This window comes from Corapipo altera, unplaced genomic scaffold (assembly GCF_003945725.1).
Source record: "Corapipo altera isolate COAL_440 unplaced genomic scaffold, ASM394572v1 22, whole genome shotgun sequence".
Taxonomy (NCBI): domain Eukaryota; kingdom Metazoa; phylum Chordata; class Aves; order Passeriformes; family Pipridae; genus Corapipo; species Corapipo altera.
Genome location: NW_020884886.1, coordinates 7,052,965 through 7,068,863, shown reverse-complemented (window position 1 = coordinate 7,068,863; position 15,899 = coordinate 7,052,965). Strand labels below are relative to the sequence as shown.

The window sequence follows — 15,899 nt, the reverse complement described above, 5'->3', positions numbered from 1 at the left end:
CCAGTCTCTGCCCTGCCCACGCTTCACTGCCCCCAGCCTGGCTAAGCACCAGTTCCACATCACTTGTTACAGACCATCGTTTAACAAGAAAACCTGAAAAAACACCCTAAACCAAAACACCCCCCCACCCTCTGGGCCTGAATCCCCCAAATTGTCAAGAAAACATTGCCTCATCATTTTATGTGCCAAGTCTGTTTGATGTTTGAACTGATTCTGGGAATACTGTCCCTGCTGGGAGCTCAACAGTCTCACACCAGGAAAGGAGGGAAGCAATAGGGTGACAGAAAGTATGTGACATGGGGGCAGGTTCCCAAAAAAACCCCCATGAAACACTAACTTGCATTCATCAGTTTTTTGAAAAACAGTTACAAGATACACTCTTGCTGACATGTTTAGAACTAACTATATAATTCTGTGCTGAAGCCATGCTAATCATGCTAATTGCAACAGCGTAAAATGTCTGATGCAGCATCATTTCTGCCTCAATACACACCAAGAGCAGGTTTAATTTTTCTAAGGAAAAATGGCAAAATGGCATTTTTATGAACAACTTTGCAGAGCTACCTTTCACATCACCCAGAGTTTACCCAAAACTGAGGCACAGCTATGATCTCCTATTGTGCATTCTCTCTCAATCACACCCCACATCCAAATAAGGTATTTATTGTTTACAATAATTATGCTTATTTTACATAAAAAGTAGGAGTCCTGATGTTTTCCATTATCATGTTTTGGTATTAAATATCTCAATAGTTCAAACAGAGTATTTTTTATTTTAAGCTGGACAATATGAGATGACAAATCTCAAAGTTGAGATAATCTTACCCAAGTAATAACTTATAAAATGCATTTGTAGTTAATTAACATAATGACAATATGCTTGGGGCATTCATTTATGAATAGTACCTTTTAAGATTTTTTTTCTTAAGGCAGAGTGGATGATTTTAGAATAAGTATTTTTATTTGGCATTGTGACTGTCTTGACTTAACCGAGCTGCAAACTCTACGAGGGTTCTCGTGGGCCGCCCTGCCATGCCCTTCCGAAGGTAGGGCACCTCATCTTTATTTGACATCACACCAGCAATATCCAAATGAGCCCAGTGAGAGGCAGTCACAAATTCCTTCAGGAATGCAGCAGCTGTGCATGCTCCTCCGGCTCTGTGGGAAGCAGAAAAATGTATTGTTTTTAACAGCAACTCCAACAGCACACATATTAAATAAATACACTCAAAGAAAGGGGCACATAAAAGATATTGGTTCACCTTACCTGCTGTACTTTCCAATGTTACTCACATCTGCAAGAGGACAGTCTGTTACTTGTTTTGTGTAATGTTCAAAAAGAGGCATTCTCCAAACTCTGTCTCCTGTCAAAATGCTGGCCTGAAAACGGAACAGTGATAGTTTGGGCAACATTCTTTTTGCTTAGGTTTGACCAGTCTAAAAATCTTCAGTCCAATATAATATTAGGTATTTGGGAATACACTGCAAAACAAAACAGGAAGTCTTACTTTTTAGGTAATCTAGTGTCAGTCAAAAGGTGACATCAAAAGACCACATTTTTTTTATCTGTTTTTTTCTTTTTCCTGACAACACAAATCTTTCCCCTCAGAGGCTTCCTTGATCCATCACACTTCAGTTACCCACAAGGCCTCTTTGAATTTCTGTCTCAGTGTTGTTAAGCAAGATCAATTATCTTTTTACCATGAACTAATTACTGTCAGTAGTCCAGAGCTTATGCATATGCAGTAAGTTATCAGAACATGCAGATTCTTGAGATGATGTGCATGCTGTTTGGTGTATGATATCACACCTCACTGAAGAGATAGTAATTAATAGTCAACATTAATTATTTTCAATTAAATACAGTACTGACACCATTCCTACGAAATTTCAAAATGAAATAATATCTCTTTTAGATTTGCATAAAGCTTTTCAGTAATGTACTAACTTTTCAATAACATATATCACTGAATTATTACTATTATGATTTAATAACAACGGAGATGGCCCACCTCATAGAGGTGAGTCCAAAGCCAAGATGAATTTGTGAACACTCCAGTTGCAGCAGATCCCAGTGCAACATCCATGGCACCTACAGAAACATACCTTCAAGTTTATATGACAAAGGCAAAGGTGGACCTGAGTTATTCCCTGCATCCTGACTCCTCACAGAACTTCCCCTTTTCAATTCCCATTATCAGTAATGGGAATTAATCAGACTGTGAAACCTAAAGATTTTAGTACACTTATATTTTTAAAAGTTTGAACATTTTTAAAACATTTATATAATCTCACAGGACAAGAAATCATAAAAATTTTGTTTCTCATGAAACTACATTTTTTATTTCAGCTTGATGTTTCTTAGCAATATTTCTAAGATTAATTATTAAACAACAGTATCCTCTAAAAAAAATCTAGGTATTATTTCCATCTAGAAACTGAGTGGATTTTTTCCAATTTATAGACCTTTACAATTTTTGAGCTGATATCTTCCCTTTGTGAATTTCATTTGCAAAGATTTTTACACAGTGTGTATGAATTTACTTTAAACTAAAATAATCCTTATCAAAGTACTAAACCATGCCTAAAACTGAGGGATTACATGCATATTTGTCTATTTGATGCCACAGAACTGCTTCTCTAATACCAACACTCAATCCTCAGTGAGATAAAAAAAAAAGAAAAAAAGTAGTTTAACAAAATTATATGTCAAAGAAATTTCTACAGGAGCTCTCCTCCTTCCTGCTTGGTGCACAAGGATCCCAAACAGGAATACTTTTATACAAGCCAACAATCTTAAAATTAGTTTCCCTTCCATCTACTGAAATTTTCCACAGAATTTGAACAAGTAGAACTGATAGAACATAATTTAAAGCACTAGCAAAGAATTTATATAAAGATTTATTTTGCTTAGCATATTCATTAAGTAACACAGTGGACTTCTATCTGAACTACTCTTCTGTGTTTGCTCTCATTTCAGCTACAGTCACCTCACCCATGACAGCCTGTTACTGTGTGCATGAGATGCATACACAATGCTCTTTTAAAATTTAAATTTATAATTTCACTGTTATGCAACTGTAGAGACAAAACAATTAAAACACATTTCATAGTGCCTAAAAGCATGCAAACTGAACACAAAATAAGAGATACTTCAGTCAAACATGTTCTTGGGAAGACGGCGACTCTCCTGTTATCTACCATCACAAAGACCTGAGCTAGCTCTTGTAATGGGAGAACTGGTGCTGGCTAGGTCAGAACTCAGGCACTCAGCAGGCCACTCACAGAGAAGCCATTTGGACTGTTTGGGCTCCAGCATGGCCCTGACATGTGGACCAAGCAGGATCTTCCTCAATGCCACTGTCTCTGCATCACACAGCCCTGGGAGCTGGGAGGGCTTAGCTCAGAAATGGAAGCACAGGGAAACATTGAGCAGAAACATTAAAGTCTGTGTAGGGTTTCCCACTTTTAGTTCCAGTTGGGCTGGCCCAGCTGAGCCCAACTTCATAGACACTGCTGAGTACATCCCCTCCATGCCAGTCCCCTCCCCACTCCCAGAGACACAGTGCAGTTCCACAGGTTGTTAGAGCACAAGCCGTGAGCGCTGTTGTCCTGCAACATGTAAAATCATTTCAGTTGCCTTTGAATTAAGGCTGGGTTTATGTACACAATGCAACTAATCCACAACCCACCTAATATGTAGCAAAGAACTGATAGCAAAATGAGCAGGGAAGGGAAACTGCTTACCTGTTAAAGTTGCAGCATTCACAATAGCCCTTGCATTAAAATTGTGGGCGTAACAGAGAGCATCAGCTAACAGCAATCTTCCTTCTGCATCTGTGTTATCTACCTTCAGAGGTAAAATTAATAAAAAACAGAAAAACTACTGTAAACATTCCTTTCACTGATGTATTTCTTACATATTATCTTAAATAGCTGTAGTGGATACAGGCTCTAGGAAATTCAGGTAATCAAAATTTACTCAAACTACACTAAAAAAAAAGAAAAAGTGTTGATATACAGTTATGTTTACAAAATAAAAGCAGATCTGTAGCTGAGGTCAAGTCATCTTTCAGCACTGCAACCTGCTCTGTACGCTGGGCCTCTGTGCTGCTGACTCCTCAGAATAGCCTGGAGACTGGAGAGGTACCCCAGTGGAACACACAGGCTGGCACGCCCAGCAAAGCCCCAGGAATCCCAGGGGCTGAGGTACTGCCAATGAAAACCACAAAGGAGGAGAGGGTACCACAAAGAAGCACCGAGACATGACTGGAAACAGTTCCTTGTTATACTGCTTTCTCTTTGGATCTCATAACTTCTTCCCTCTAAAAAAAATAATCAATTTGCTCCTTTCCCCTTTCACAAAAACTTCATGATGAATTCTGCAAGATTAATTACACGATGTGCTCTGAGCTACTACCACTTTCTTGCAAATTTCTTCCTGGTTGAGGAATACATGCCCACTCTTTTTCCCTCAGAGCAGAGGGTGACTGAACTCAGTTTTGGGAGACGAACCTCAAAGAACTGGAAGGTTCAGCAAGTCAGGAGGGGCAGAATCACAGAAATCCAGACAGAAAGAAATATTTCTGAATTAAACCAATGATCTACAGCGCAGTGACTTTCAGTGCAATTTAATCTATTAGATGAGTATGGAACTGTTGGTAATAAATATGAAATATGTATTTTGGGTAAGCTCCATTGAACCAACAGCCCCTATGACTCAGAGTTCTGAATGTACAGAGCAGCTTGGCAGTGTAAAGACCTTGGTTACATCAGCAGGAAACTAATAACCTTATGTCTTACACAGATAGCAAGGAATTGTCCTGAAGGGTCTGCTGGAAGCAATTAATGTTATTCATTTGAACTGAGAGCCTATATTTACAAGCATTGTAAAAACCTCTTGTGCTAAAACGAGATTTTCTAGCACGCTCAGTAAATGACCTTACTTTGCAGCTTTTCCTAGCAATTTATAAAACATGTCTCATCTCTTCAATCTAAATTTATATTTGAAAGAATCCTATGATAGCAATCTCTAGTTAATAACATGCTTCTTACATTTTTTAAAAACTGTACATTTGCACTACTTATCTTTTTAAAGGGTTTTTTCAAACGTGCTCTGATCGCAGGCATATAACTTGGTTGATTAAACCAATTCACTAAAAGTATTCAAAATCCAAGTTTCTCATGCATACCTGTATTGTTTTTCCATTTTTGGCTCTAACCACATCCCCAGGCTTGTTTGCCTTACCACTGGGCATATTTTCACAGAGGGGTGCCAAACCTCAGAAACAAAAAGAAAACTACATTACTTGTTTCCTTCTCAGAAAAAATGCAGAAAAAACTCCACTCAGATAAACCCCAAACACCTCCTTAAAAAACAATACTAGTCTTATCTTGAATTTATGCTCAAAAACTATGCTTCAAGTTTTTTCTGGTTACTGAAAGACAAATGGGGTCTGGTTTTCAATCAGGAAAATTCCTCTGCATGATGCACTACCACACTCTCCTACCTACACCATTTTAACACTAGGATTTACTTCTACTTTATGCTGTGCCAAGTGACATTAGAGGAACAATAAATATCATTTTATGTCTCCCACATATAAATAATATGTCACACGTAAAGGGATTTCTTTCTGAAATGAAAATTAGCACTTCTCAAATTAACACTGTGAGCCATTCAAGCTCTTCTCATTATAAATAAACATTGTGTAATGTCCAGAGTGGTCCAAGGAGTTGTCGTGTAACTCCAACTGTAACAAGAGCAACTAGAGATCAGCAAAAAAGAGAGTCGGTGTCAAAACTCCAACTGCAAATGGGATCATGGGACGAAATGCACTCCACCACATGGTCCTCTCTCGAGCGGAATTACTACAGACTTGCTCCACTGACAGCCCTTCCCATTCCACTTCGAGTGAGGAATGCCGCGAGGATGTGTGTGTGCACCGCTGCCCTCTACTGGTTGAAACATAGAAGTAACTAAAATATCAAAGTCGAGTTTTTCAAACGTAAAACTTATCCCAGATCTGGTTACATGTCATCACCACCTGGTTTTGCCACGATTCCTGAATAAGCTCGTTTAATTTTAGCTCTGCAGAAAAAATAAGCCTTTTTTCCCGAAAAAAAAATAAGCATTGCTCATACTTAACAGTATCAGCAGACTGGGTTTTTTTGTTTTAGTTTTCTGCTGAGATATTCACCTGAGAAAATAAGAGCTCACTCCTCTTCCTGTGGCAAACAGTCATGGAGGTAGCTCAGCTAACTCCTTTGAATTTTAATTGCTTATACAGACATCCACATTCCTTTTTGTAATGAAGGATCAAGACTTTGAAAAACTCATTGAGAATATGTTTATTGACAATCCTTTCTCTCCTAAGGTCTAAAAATCCTGCCTTCAAAATCTTAATTCAGTGCTGCAATATTTTATTCAAGCAAAGCTAGTTTTTGATTCAAGCAAAGATATATTTTTTGATATGCAAATAAAAATGGAAAAGAGGCTGAGCAAGGGAATGAGAGAAGTAGGTCTGCAAGAGCCCAGGAGATGTTTCTACAAGGCCATCACCACTGCTGATACTAGAAAATAACAAAATGTTGTAAAATTAAGATTTTTGGGTTCTCTGGCAAACACACTTACCAATTATGTTTAGAGGTAGATTTAAAGTGGCTGCTGTCACAATGGCTGAACAGACAGTTGCTGCCCCTCCCATATCTGCTCTCATGGCATCCATTCCCGATGACGGCTTTAGTGAGATGCCACCACTGGAACACAGAGCACAAGTGTCACCTAAGGTTGATGTTGCATACTGATATAATAATATTGATAATATTCTGTCCACCAGAATGTTTTAACACCAAGTATCAGTAAATGCTAGACCTGGTGTTTTCAAATACTCCTGCAACCCTAGTAAGCATACTGAAAGCAAGGTATCTGGGTTTTCATTTCAATGTCCCTGAGTTATTTCCTCATAATTAGGAGACTATAAAAATCCATGTAACCTGCAGTGGACTAACTCAATGGTCTTCATAATAGCAGAAGTGCACAAAACAAGGACAAAACAGTGCATTTGGTAAAATCAATCTATGGAAGGGGAATAGACTGGTAAATTCTTCAGTAATATGTGACATGGAAAGCAGTTATAAGGAACTATTTCCCTATTTCCTTAAGCATCACCTAGATGTCCAGTGGCATACTGCAATTCCAAACATGTAAATTCTGTATCCAGAGATTTGCTCAGGACAACAAAAAATAGCACGTTCTTTGGGTTTTTTTCCCCTGAATTTCCATTTTCCCCTTACAAGATGATGGCATATCAATTGCTACAATTCCTTTGTACAACCAATCTTGTTTCATCCCCGGAAAAGGCAGCACAAGCTACTAGCTGAGGCAAGTTCAATGGAATGGCATTGGAAGATGTGCTGAGCAAAGAAAAAGCATCTCCCTATTGAATATGAATAGTAGGAAAGCATTTCCTCCCTCTAGTCATTAAAATATTAGCATACATACCTGTCAAACGTAACTCCTTTTCCTACAAATACCAATGGGGAGTCATCTGTATTAGCAGCCCCTAAATAGTGAATCTCCAGAAAGATGGGAGGTTCAGTTGAACCCTTAGCTACACTCAGGAATGCTCCCATCTGTTCTGTTGTTATCCAAGATTCCGGTCTGGAATAGAAATATATATTAATTTTTTTATTATTTTTTTTTTGGTAGTTGGACACTTTGACCAAGGTGATTGTTTTTAAGACATAACAAATCTTGAAGGTTCGTACACAAAACATTTCATTTTAGTTAGTTATTTTGGAAACTAATTTAAATCCAATTATTATTACCTTTTGTGTGAGGCAGAAAAATACTTCCTCAAAGTTGCTCCTCGATCTTTGTTTTGCCTTGTTTAAAAAGCAGCCAAAACAACAAAACAGCAGAACAACAGCTTGTCTACAGCTGCTGCATCAGAAACTTTAAACTTCCACTTGCCTGGGAGGCTCTCCATAGTACGTGAAGTAACAGTATCACAGAAAGTTACAGTTTAGCTTTCTACTAGCAACAGTGAACTATAGGCAAAGTTGATTTCCCTCAGTCTTTCGCTTGTCAACAAAACAGCCTCCAAGACTTGCACAACCACTTTCTTTTCCATTGAAGAGCAGAAAGTAGAAATTTAGGGGCAAGAAGCACTAGCTGTGCAAATCCAATTGCAAGGGCTTTTACGGCTCCAACTCAACATTTTTAAATGTTTACCCCCAACAGTAGCAACAATAAATAGAGGATGTTTCATTGCCACAAAAAAAAAGCAAAGGTATGTTTAAAACCTAATTGGGAAGAAAACAAAAGGTACCTAATATTTGCCCTCTATTCACTGAGTCTTTATCAGGATGCCTTTCATAGCACACGTGTTAATTAAGCAGTAATTGACTGCATGAATAATTGACAGTTAATCATTTTACTGCATTACAGTATTGCTTCATCTGCAAACTAGCATCTCACCTTCTAATCCTGAGAGCAGATTGCAGCCTGGGCACCCCTCATGCCTTTTTCCCAAACTCTCACTGCTTTTGTCATTTGAAGTAGCAGAGGGAAAATGAGAGACAACTGCAGACTTGAGTAACCTGGAAAGTATCTCATCTTACAGTCATGGTTCTCTACCCTGTAAAGGCATCATTTCAGTGGAATTTACCTTATATGGACCTTCACATTGCTGAAACTTCTGAGCTTCTGTTCAATATGTTCAGCAAATTTGATTGGAGTTATATAATTAGCTGGAGCCTCCATAAGGTACCGAGCAAGGTTCTGACCCTCAGCATAGATAACACCTTTTTGCCAGGCTTCACTTTCAGCACTAAACAACAACACACAATAATCAGGATTATACACACTTGCAAAAGTAAGATGCCCACATTCATATATTCTCTCCTTTCTAAAAATGCAGTATCATTAATTTGGAGCAATTAAGAATATCATAGTTATCTTACTACAAGGAATTTAGTATGAGATTCAAGGTGCATCTAGTCCAGTAACTCATCTGTGGTTCTAGTCAGTGCCAAATGCTTCAGAAAAAAGTAGAAAAATCCTAGAGCAGAAAGATGTAAAATTATCTCTGATACATTAGGTCTTGTCCTAATCCTCAGTATTTAGAGATAGGCTGAAATCCTTAAGCATGAAGATTAACACACTTTTCAAAATTTGTAATCACATTATTTGTAACAGCCCTAAAAGTTTTTATTTACCCCATAAAACCTCCAATTCTAGTTTCCATTTACTGAAATATGATTATGCAATAAGAGTGGAATTTGGATCTCATTTCACAGCACACTCAAGGCATTTCACTAACGAATGACAGCAAACGTTCACAAAGTTGCCTGTATAGGAAAATGGGGAAGTCACTCTGGTTACTTTGCAAGACAATCAGTACAAAACCTTTCATTTTACTGAGACAGAACTGAAAACCTGACTTGCTTTACAGACATCACAAAGCAGGACATTCAGCTGTTTTCCACCTCTCAAAAGAGCAGGACAGTGATGGAGGAAACCAGAAGGAATATGGAAGTATTGCCTGGATATGGAGGTATGGAATTAAGAAGCCAAATCTCAGCTGGCAACTCAAATTGGGAAGAAGTGGGAAAGGTAACAAGGGGACTTCAACAGGTACACCATCAGCAAACATGGCATTATGGGGAGCACCTGAAATGGGGAAGGTAAACCACCATTCACAGGGGCCATGACAAGGTGGAGTAACGCCCCAAGGGGAACACTGAGAAGTCTAACAAAGACTGGGGTAAAGTCCTGTACCTGGGACAAGACAGCTCTACACAACAGGCTGGACACTGACTAAGCAGAAAGCAAAACCACAGAAAAGAACCTGGGGGTCCTGGTAGACAAGTTGAACAGGAGTAAGCAGTGCATAACTGCAGCAAAAAAGGCCAGCCACATGCTGGGGATTAGAGCAGAGCCAGCATGTTAAGGGAAATAATTATTTACTTCCTTAGCATTTGTGAGGCTGCATCCAGCTATGTCCACTTTTGAGTTCCAGAATACAAACCCAACACTGATAAACTGGAGAAAGTGCAAAGGAGGGCCTTTGAGAAGGGTAGGGAGCTACAGCACATGGCATATGAGGAGAAGCTAAGGGAACTGTGTTTGTTTCACCTGAAGAAGAAATATTCAGGAAAGAGCTAATTGCAGTCTTTCCTATAATCTTAAACAGGATTCATAGAAAAGATGAAGACAGACACATCTCAGAGTTGCACATTAAGACAGTAACAGACAGTGGTCTCTAGATTCAATATGGAAAACTGCAACAGGACATAAAGAAAAAAAATCACCATGAGTGTATTTAAGCACTAGAACAGATGGCCTAGTGAGGTTGTGGAAATTTCATCTCTGGAGATAATAAAATACGGAGTAAACAAAAGCCTGATCAACCTGACTGAGCTTTAAAGTTGTATGTAATGTCCAGGTTATCCCTAATTCAAGTAGGAGCTGGACTAGATGACCTCCAGAAGTCCCTTCCAACCTAAATTACTACATACAAAAATTAATTCCAGTGTCTTAAGTGGTGATAGGCCCATCTATGTTTTCAGGCAATGTTTCTTTGATATAAACATAATTGGCTACCAAACTATCTGCTGTGTTACAAAATGAGAATAGTGTTGTGTGTAGCTTATCAAGACACCCTTAAATCAAGACATTTTTATTTTAATTCACTAACTTTTTCATAAGGAAGGACTTGTTCCTGTTTAAAGTATACATAGGAAATACCTCTCCTCTGCATGACAGAATATCCAATACAGAATGTCCAAAGTCCACTCTGACAACTGTTCTAAAACCAAAAGCTCTGATTCTATTTTCTGCTATGAAGTAACAGTGATGCCTGTTTAGAGACCAGAAGCGTCCAAGCTTCTTGCATTGTAGTCTGTGAATAGAAATATAACAAGTGAACTATGTAAAATATCCATCGTAACATGGTCTGGTGTCAATTAGCACTTCCCGATTCTCAAAAGGATTTATCCATTTATGGGCTTTAAAATACCTCTGCTCCACAATTTGGGCACAGAGTACCAACAAAAGTCCTTGTATGTTACAACTATGTTTTGAGTAATATTTTACTTTTATTTTTATCCTGGGCCTTCTTTTCTACGAAGCAGCATCTATTTACCCTTAACCTTGCAACATGACATACTAACAAAACACACAGAACAAATACTATAAATATACTTGAGATGTTAAATACTTCAGGTAACTCAAATAAGTAGGAGGAGTTAAGAGGGAAACTGTTGCTGGTCTTATTCTTTCAGTTTTGTTTTTCTCCTGCACAAGCATGCCATGCATACAGTTTTATAAATAAACAAATAAACAGATAAATAAATAGGCAAGCTTTCCTTTGCCATCACCTTCCATGAAGCTGAGGAGTAACTATAGGTTTCTTTTTTTGCTTCAGCTCATTATATTCATGCAATCCAAGGACAGCACCTTCTGCAGCCGATTGTGCATCTCCACAGGGGTCTACTTCAACACAAGGGATCTCCAGGTCTTGGATCTGCCTACAGCCAACTGAAAAATACATTACAGAACTAGTAGTCCAAGTACTGCACAGAACAGCAAAACAGGTGTCCGAGATGATCATTATGACATTTCAAGGAAAAAAATAATTTTAACTCAAGATATCCGAGTTTGTAAGTCAGTCAATTAAAGAGATCGTGCAGTAGAATAATTGAAAATGCTAATGACATATACTGACAAATATGACTAAAAATATCTGATGAATTATAATGATTCAAGCATTTCACAAGAATAAAAAAGAAAGTTCACAGTTGTTCACAGCTCATTCTATAGCAAAGCAAAGCTCTATCATCCTGGAGTACTATGAATTATGACTACCTACAGGTAGCAGAAATTTGCCATAACTTCTATTTTTGCCAAGAATATGACTACTCTTCCTTCCAGATGAGTTTACACACATTTTTATAAACAAACAAATTCCATAAATTCTGTTTTGTACCCAAATAATTTAACAGTCTTTTGGCAGCTACAGGCTAGTGATTTGGACATAAAGCTTTCATCCAGTCAGAGATTATAAACTCTGTAGTAAGAACTCTTTTTATTCTTGTTTTATACACGCTTAGATGCAGCAGTCATCCTTGGTTAAAATAAAGGCCTCCTCTGCTTATGACAGATAACATACTGAACCATACTGCTGATGTTGTGAAAGATATTAGCTTAAAACACAAATATCTTAGTTATGGACTAAGCAGCAGAAGTAAATGTATGTGCATATTTAAGTACAGAGTGAGTACAAAGTGAATCGGTGATGCTCTCAGGCTTCAAAGTAGTAATTAGACAAGTGCCTTTTCAGTATCACACTGTTTAGAAAAGTTATTTGATACAAATAACTGCAGTTACCTGTCTGCAGATTTGATTTACATGCACCATAATTCTTTGCTCACTAAGGAAAAACTTACATGAATATCAGTGACAAGTAAATGCATTTACCAAACGAGGCAGTAAGTTGCGCAGTTCAAAACAAAGGCGTATCTAGACTGGCTCTTCAAAAATGGAGCATGCTGCGCCACTGCAATTGTTTTATAGACAAAATGCTTCAGAAAATTTAATAGTTAACCTGCAACAGCGGCACGAATATTTTCTTTGCCTTCGTTCCAGTTTTCTTGGTCATTTACTCCAGCATTCTTCTTACCCAAGCCAACTACCACCACACTCGGAAAGTCCTAGATGAAGCCAACACACAAACAGATTTGCTTTCCTCATTGTTACAGTAGAGTTGTTATAAAGACTTTACTTTCCAAATCAAACAAAGCACAGCATTAAAATACATTCAGTAGTTTTTCTACAGTAGGCACATTTCATTAAGAGTGCCCATATGGTGCCACTGTCCTGTGCTCCCAATCATTTTCCACAGGCATGCAGCCAGTTATTCTGTTATCCAGTTAATAATTATGTGCATTGCAGCAGACTGGGCTTTATGCTCAACATGTAGTAAATTTGGTACTCATAAAAGTAAGCAAGCCTAAGAGTCCTTGGAAAGCAGATCCAGCTTTCCAGCTGCAACAAAGGCCAGAACTGAGCTGGAGAATTGTAACCTTTCTGGCATAGTACTAGTTCAAGGAAATAAAACCACTTTGAAAGCTGAGTCTGTTAGCTCATCTCAGGAGCTGTGCTGGCATGATTTGACAGGTAGCAAACCAAAGCTGCACGGAGGTACCCCTCTTTGGAACTCAGGAAAACAATGTAGCACAGAAGCCTAAATGCTTGCCTTATAAGCTGCTAGTGGAAGGCAAAAAGGAAGAAGTAGCAAAGATAAAAGGAGCTTTATAAGAAGGAAGTCAAATTTGTATAAAAAGTTTTATATATGAACATATATATATATATATATTTCCACAGCTCTGAAGAGAAATGAAGTTAATTTTTCCCTTCCACCTCTGTCAGCCTCTAACAATCAGCTTTCAAACTACTACACGATAGTAAAATCTTTTAGTCCACAAGATGCTGAAACTCGTGTTAGCTTTCCAGAAGGTCAGTGATTCCAGTTAACATTGTTTTAGTTACCACTATTTTACAACACACTTAGAAGAGTGTGTAAGGCCAAATTCTCCTGTCTTCTCTTGCAGATTCACTACCCACTTCAGAGCCTATCCAGTATGCAGAACAGGGATAATGGGATCCTTAGTGCACTCACTCAACTTCCATGAAATTTCTGAGAGCCTTTTTACTGAGTCCAGTGTCAGCTGCATGGGGTGTCCGCACAGGAATTTATACATGGTAAGTAATACTCCCTACAAATGAATTTATTTAAGGTTATTTAAGTAGCCCTAATGTAAGATTCAGGTACTTAGACACGGACACATAGTGTCATTACATGCCTGCCTAGGCCTAGCTACTACTCTAAAGAGGCACAAATAGTATCATATTGGCCAGCTTCACATGCATGCAGTAGATGCATTAGGGTTTCTCAAACGGCACCAAAAGCCTGATTCTGAGCAGATGACTCCCTATCTCATACCTCTGTGATCTACTACGTCTGTGCAGACAAAGTCCTCCTTGAAGAACACTCCCATGTCTTGTTTTCAGAGGTTTCAAGCACACAACTTTGACACCTCCAATGAAAGCTTATGATGGGACTACCTTGAGTTAGAACTGTCATGTATGGAAGGTCTTTGCACCTATTCGTACATCTTCAGGCACTCACTCCTCCTGGACGCAGGAAGCACAGTAGAATCATAGAATATCCTGAGTTGAAAGGGACCCACAAGGATCACTGAGTCCAAATCCTGACCCTACACAGGACATCCCAAGAATCACATGATGTGCCTGAGAACATTGTCCAAACGCTCCTTGAACTCTGGCAGGCTTGATTCTGTGACTACTTCCCTGGGGAGCCTGTAGAAGTCAGATCCAAAACTGCTGTGTTTCAGCTCATTCAGTAAGCAGTTATTCAGAGTAGAGTACCTTTGGAGCAGAGTCATTTACATCCTCTCAATTTGCAATACACCAGAGGGAGTACAGGACTTTGCAAAAGGCCAAGCAAACATGGGTAGTGCAGAACAGGAGGCTTCAGTAAGAACTACATTTTTGTTGAGAGAGGCAAGAGAGGGGAAGAAAGCAGGCCATTTTTAAAAGCACAGCAGTGAATTTAGCTTAAAATTAGATGTAAGGGCAAACTTCACACATTAATCGACTAGCACACAAAAATGCTAAGTTCATACCTGATGCAAACCATGAAACATGCGTGATTTGCCTTTCTTCAAAGGTGGCCCACATCTACGACACAAAAAGATTCCTTCAATACAAAAGTCCTTACTGGTGATAAATCTTATGGTACTACATTCACTCCACAACCACACAGTATGCCACACAGATGTACTGGGATGCTTGGCTCAGTGCTCATTCACAGTCAGGTCCCTACAGAGGACAGGTCCCCTGAAACATCTTGCACGTTTCCTCAGTGCTTAGTTTTATCATGAGAATTCCCCTCCAAACTGTTTGGCCTGGTAGAAGCAAATATCAGCCTGACAGTTATACGGACACAAACACTAATAACGAAAAAAAAAAAAGATCATTCCCATTGGTGTTTGTAAGTACTTTAATCCATTTCAGAAGCTTATCACACACTTACAGGGACAGAAGTTCTCTCAGCTTTCCAGATACAAGTCTATCAAAAGCATCTCCTGCACTAGTGAATTGGGCAGCACCATCATCCTTTTCACTTGAGTAGACTCCCAGAACGAGACCCTAGAAAAGGACACACATTAATGTAAACAACACAAAATTTGGAGACCCATCAGAGGCAGCAAGCACACTGTTCAAACCATTGCTACTTCTGCATATATTTATCTCATGTTATCTATTTATCTAACACGATGCACAGAGCAACACCTGGCAAACCAGGATCAACTACTACAACTACTTTCAAGTGTGAAAAAGAAACTAGATACAACATAACTAAAGTTATAATAATTTTTCCGAACGCATGGAGATAAATAAAGACAAAACCTCTTCTAATCGGTAATTTTAAGTGCAAAAGGGTTTCTCCGCCCCGCTCCTGCCAAGGCAGATCTCTATCCAGATGCACCCAGGAGGAGCACAGGGAGTCGCACCCCTCCTGGCTCAGCTCCGGGGTGCACAGCGACCCCGCTCAGCCGTGAGCCGCAGGACCGAGCGGGAGGAAGGGACCCGCTCCCACCGCCGCCTCCTCCCGCCCCGGCTCAGCCCCTCACCTTCCCGGCGGCCCCGCGGCTGTAGCCCCGCGGAGCGGGACCCTGCGCCGGGCAGCTGCAGGCCAGGGGCAGGTCCCGGCTGAGGCAGCGCGCAGCCACCCTCCGCACGCAGGGCAGGAGCATGGCAGGGAGCAGAAAGGGAAAGGAAAGGAGGTAAGCAGGAAGGCAGGAGCACC

General features: G+C 39.4%; 1 protein-coding gene across 1 annotated transcript; it reads right to left on the bottom strand.

The window, feature by feature from the left end:
• Positions 1-647: 647 nt before the first annotated feature.
• On the bottom strand, positions 648-15,899 carry LAP3 (leucine aminopeptidase 3). The gene is made up of 13 exons (XM_027642942.1): positions 15,724-15,899; positions 15,123-15,238; positions 14,713-14,767; positions 12,612-12,717; positions 11,386-11,545; positions 8,673-8,834; positions 7,505-7,663; positions 6,635-6,759; positions 5,193-5,281; positions 3,748-3,850; positions 2,013-2,092; positions 1,268-1,380; positions 648-1,158 (listed from the first exon to the last, which is right to left on the bottom strand). The coding sequence occupies exons 1-13, from the start codon at positions 15,844-15,846 to the stop codon at positions 960-962; spliced, it is 1,590 nt and encodes a 529-aa protein (XP_027498743.1). The 5' UTR covers positions 15,847-15,899; the 3' UTR covers positions 648-959.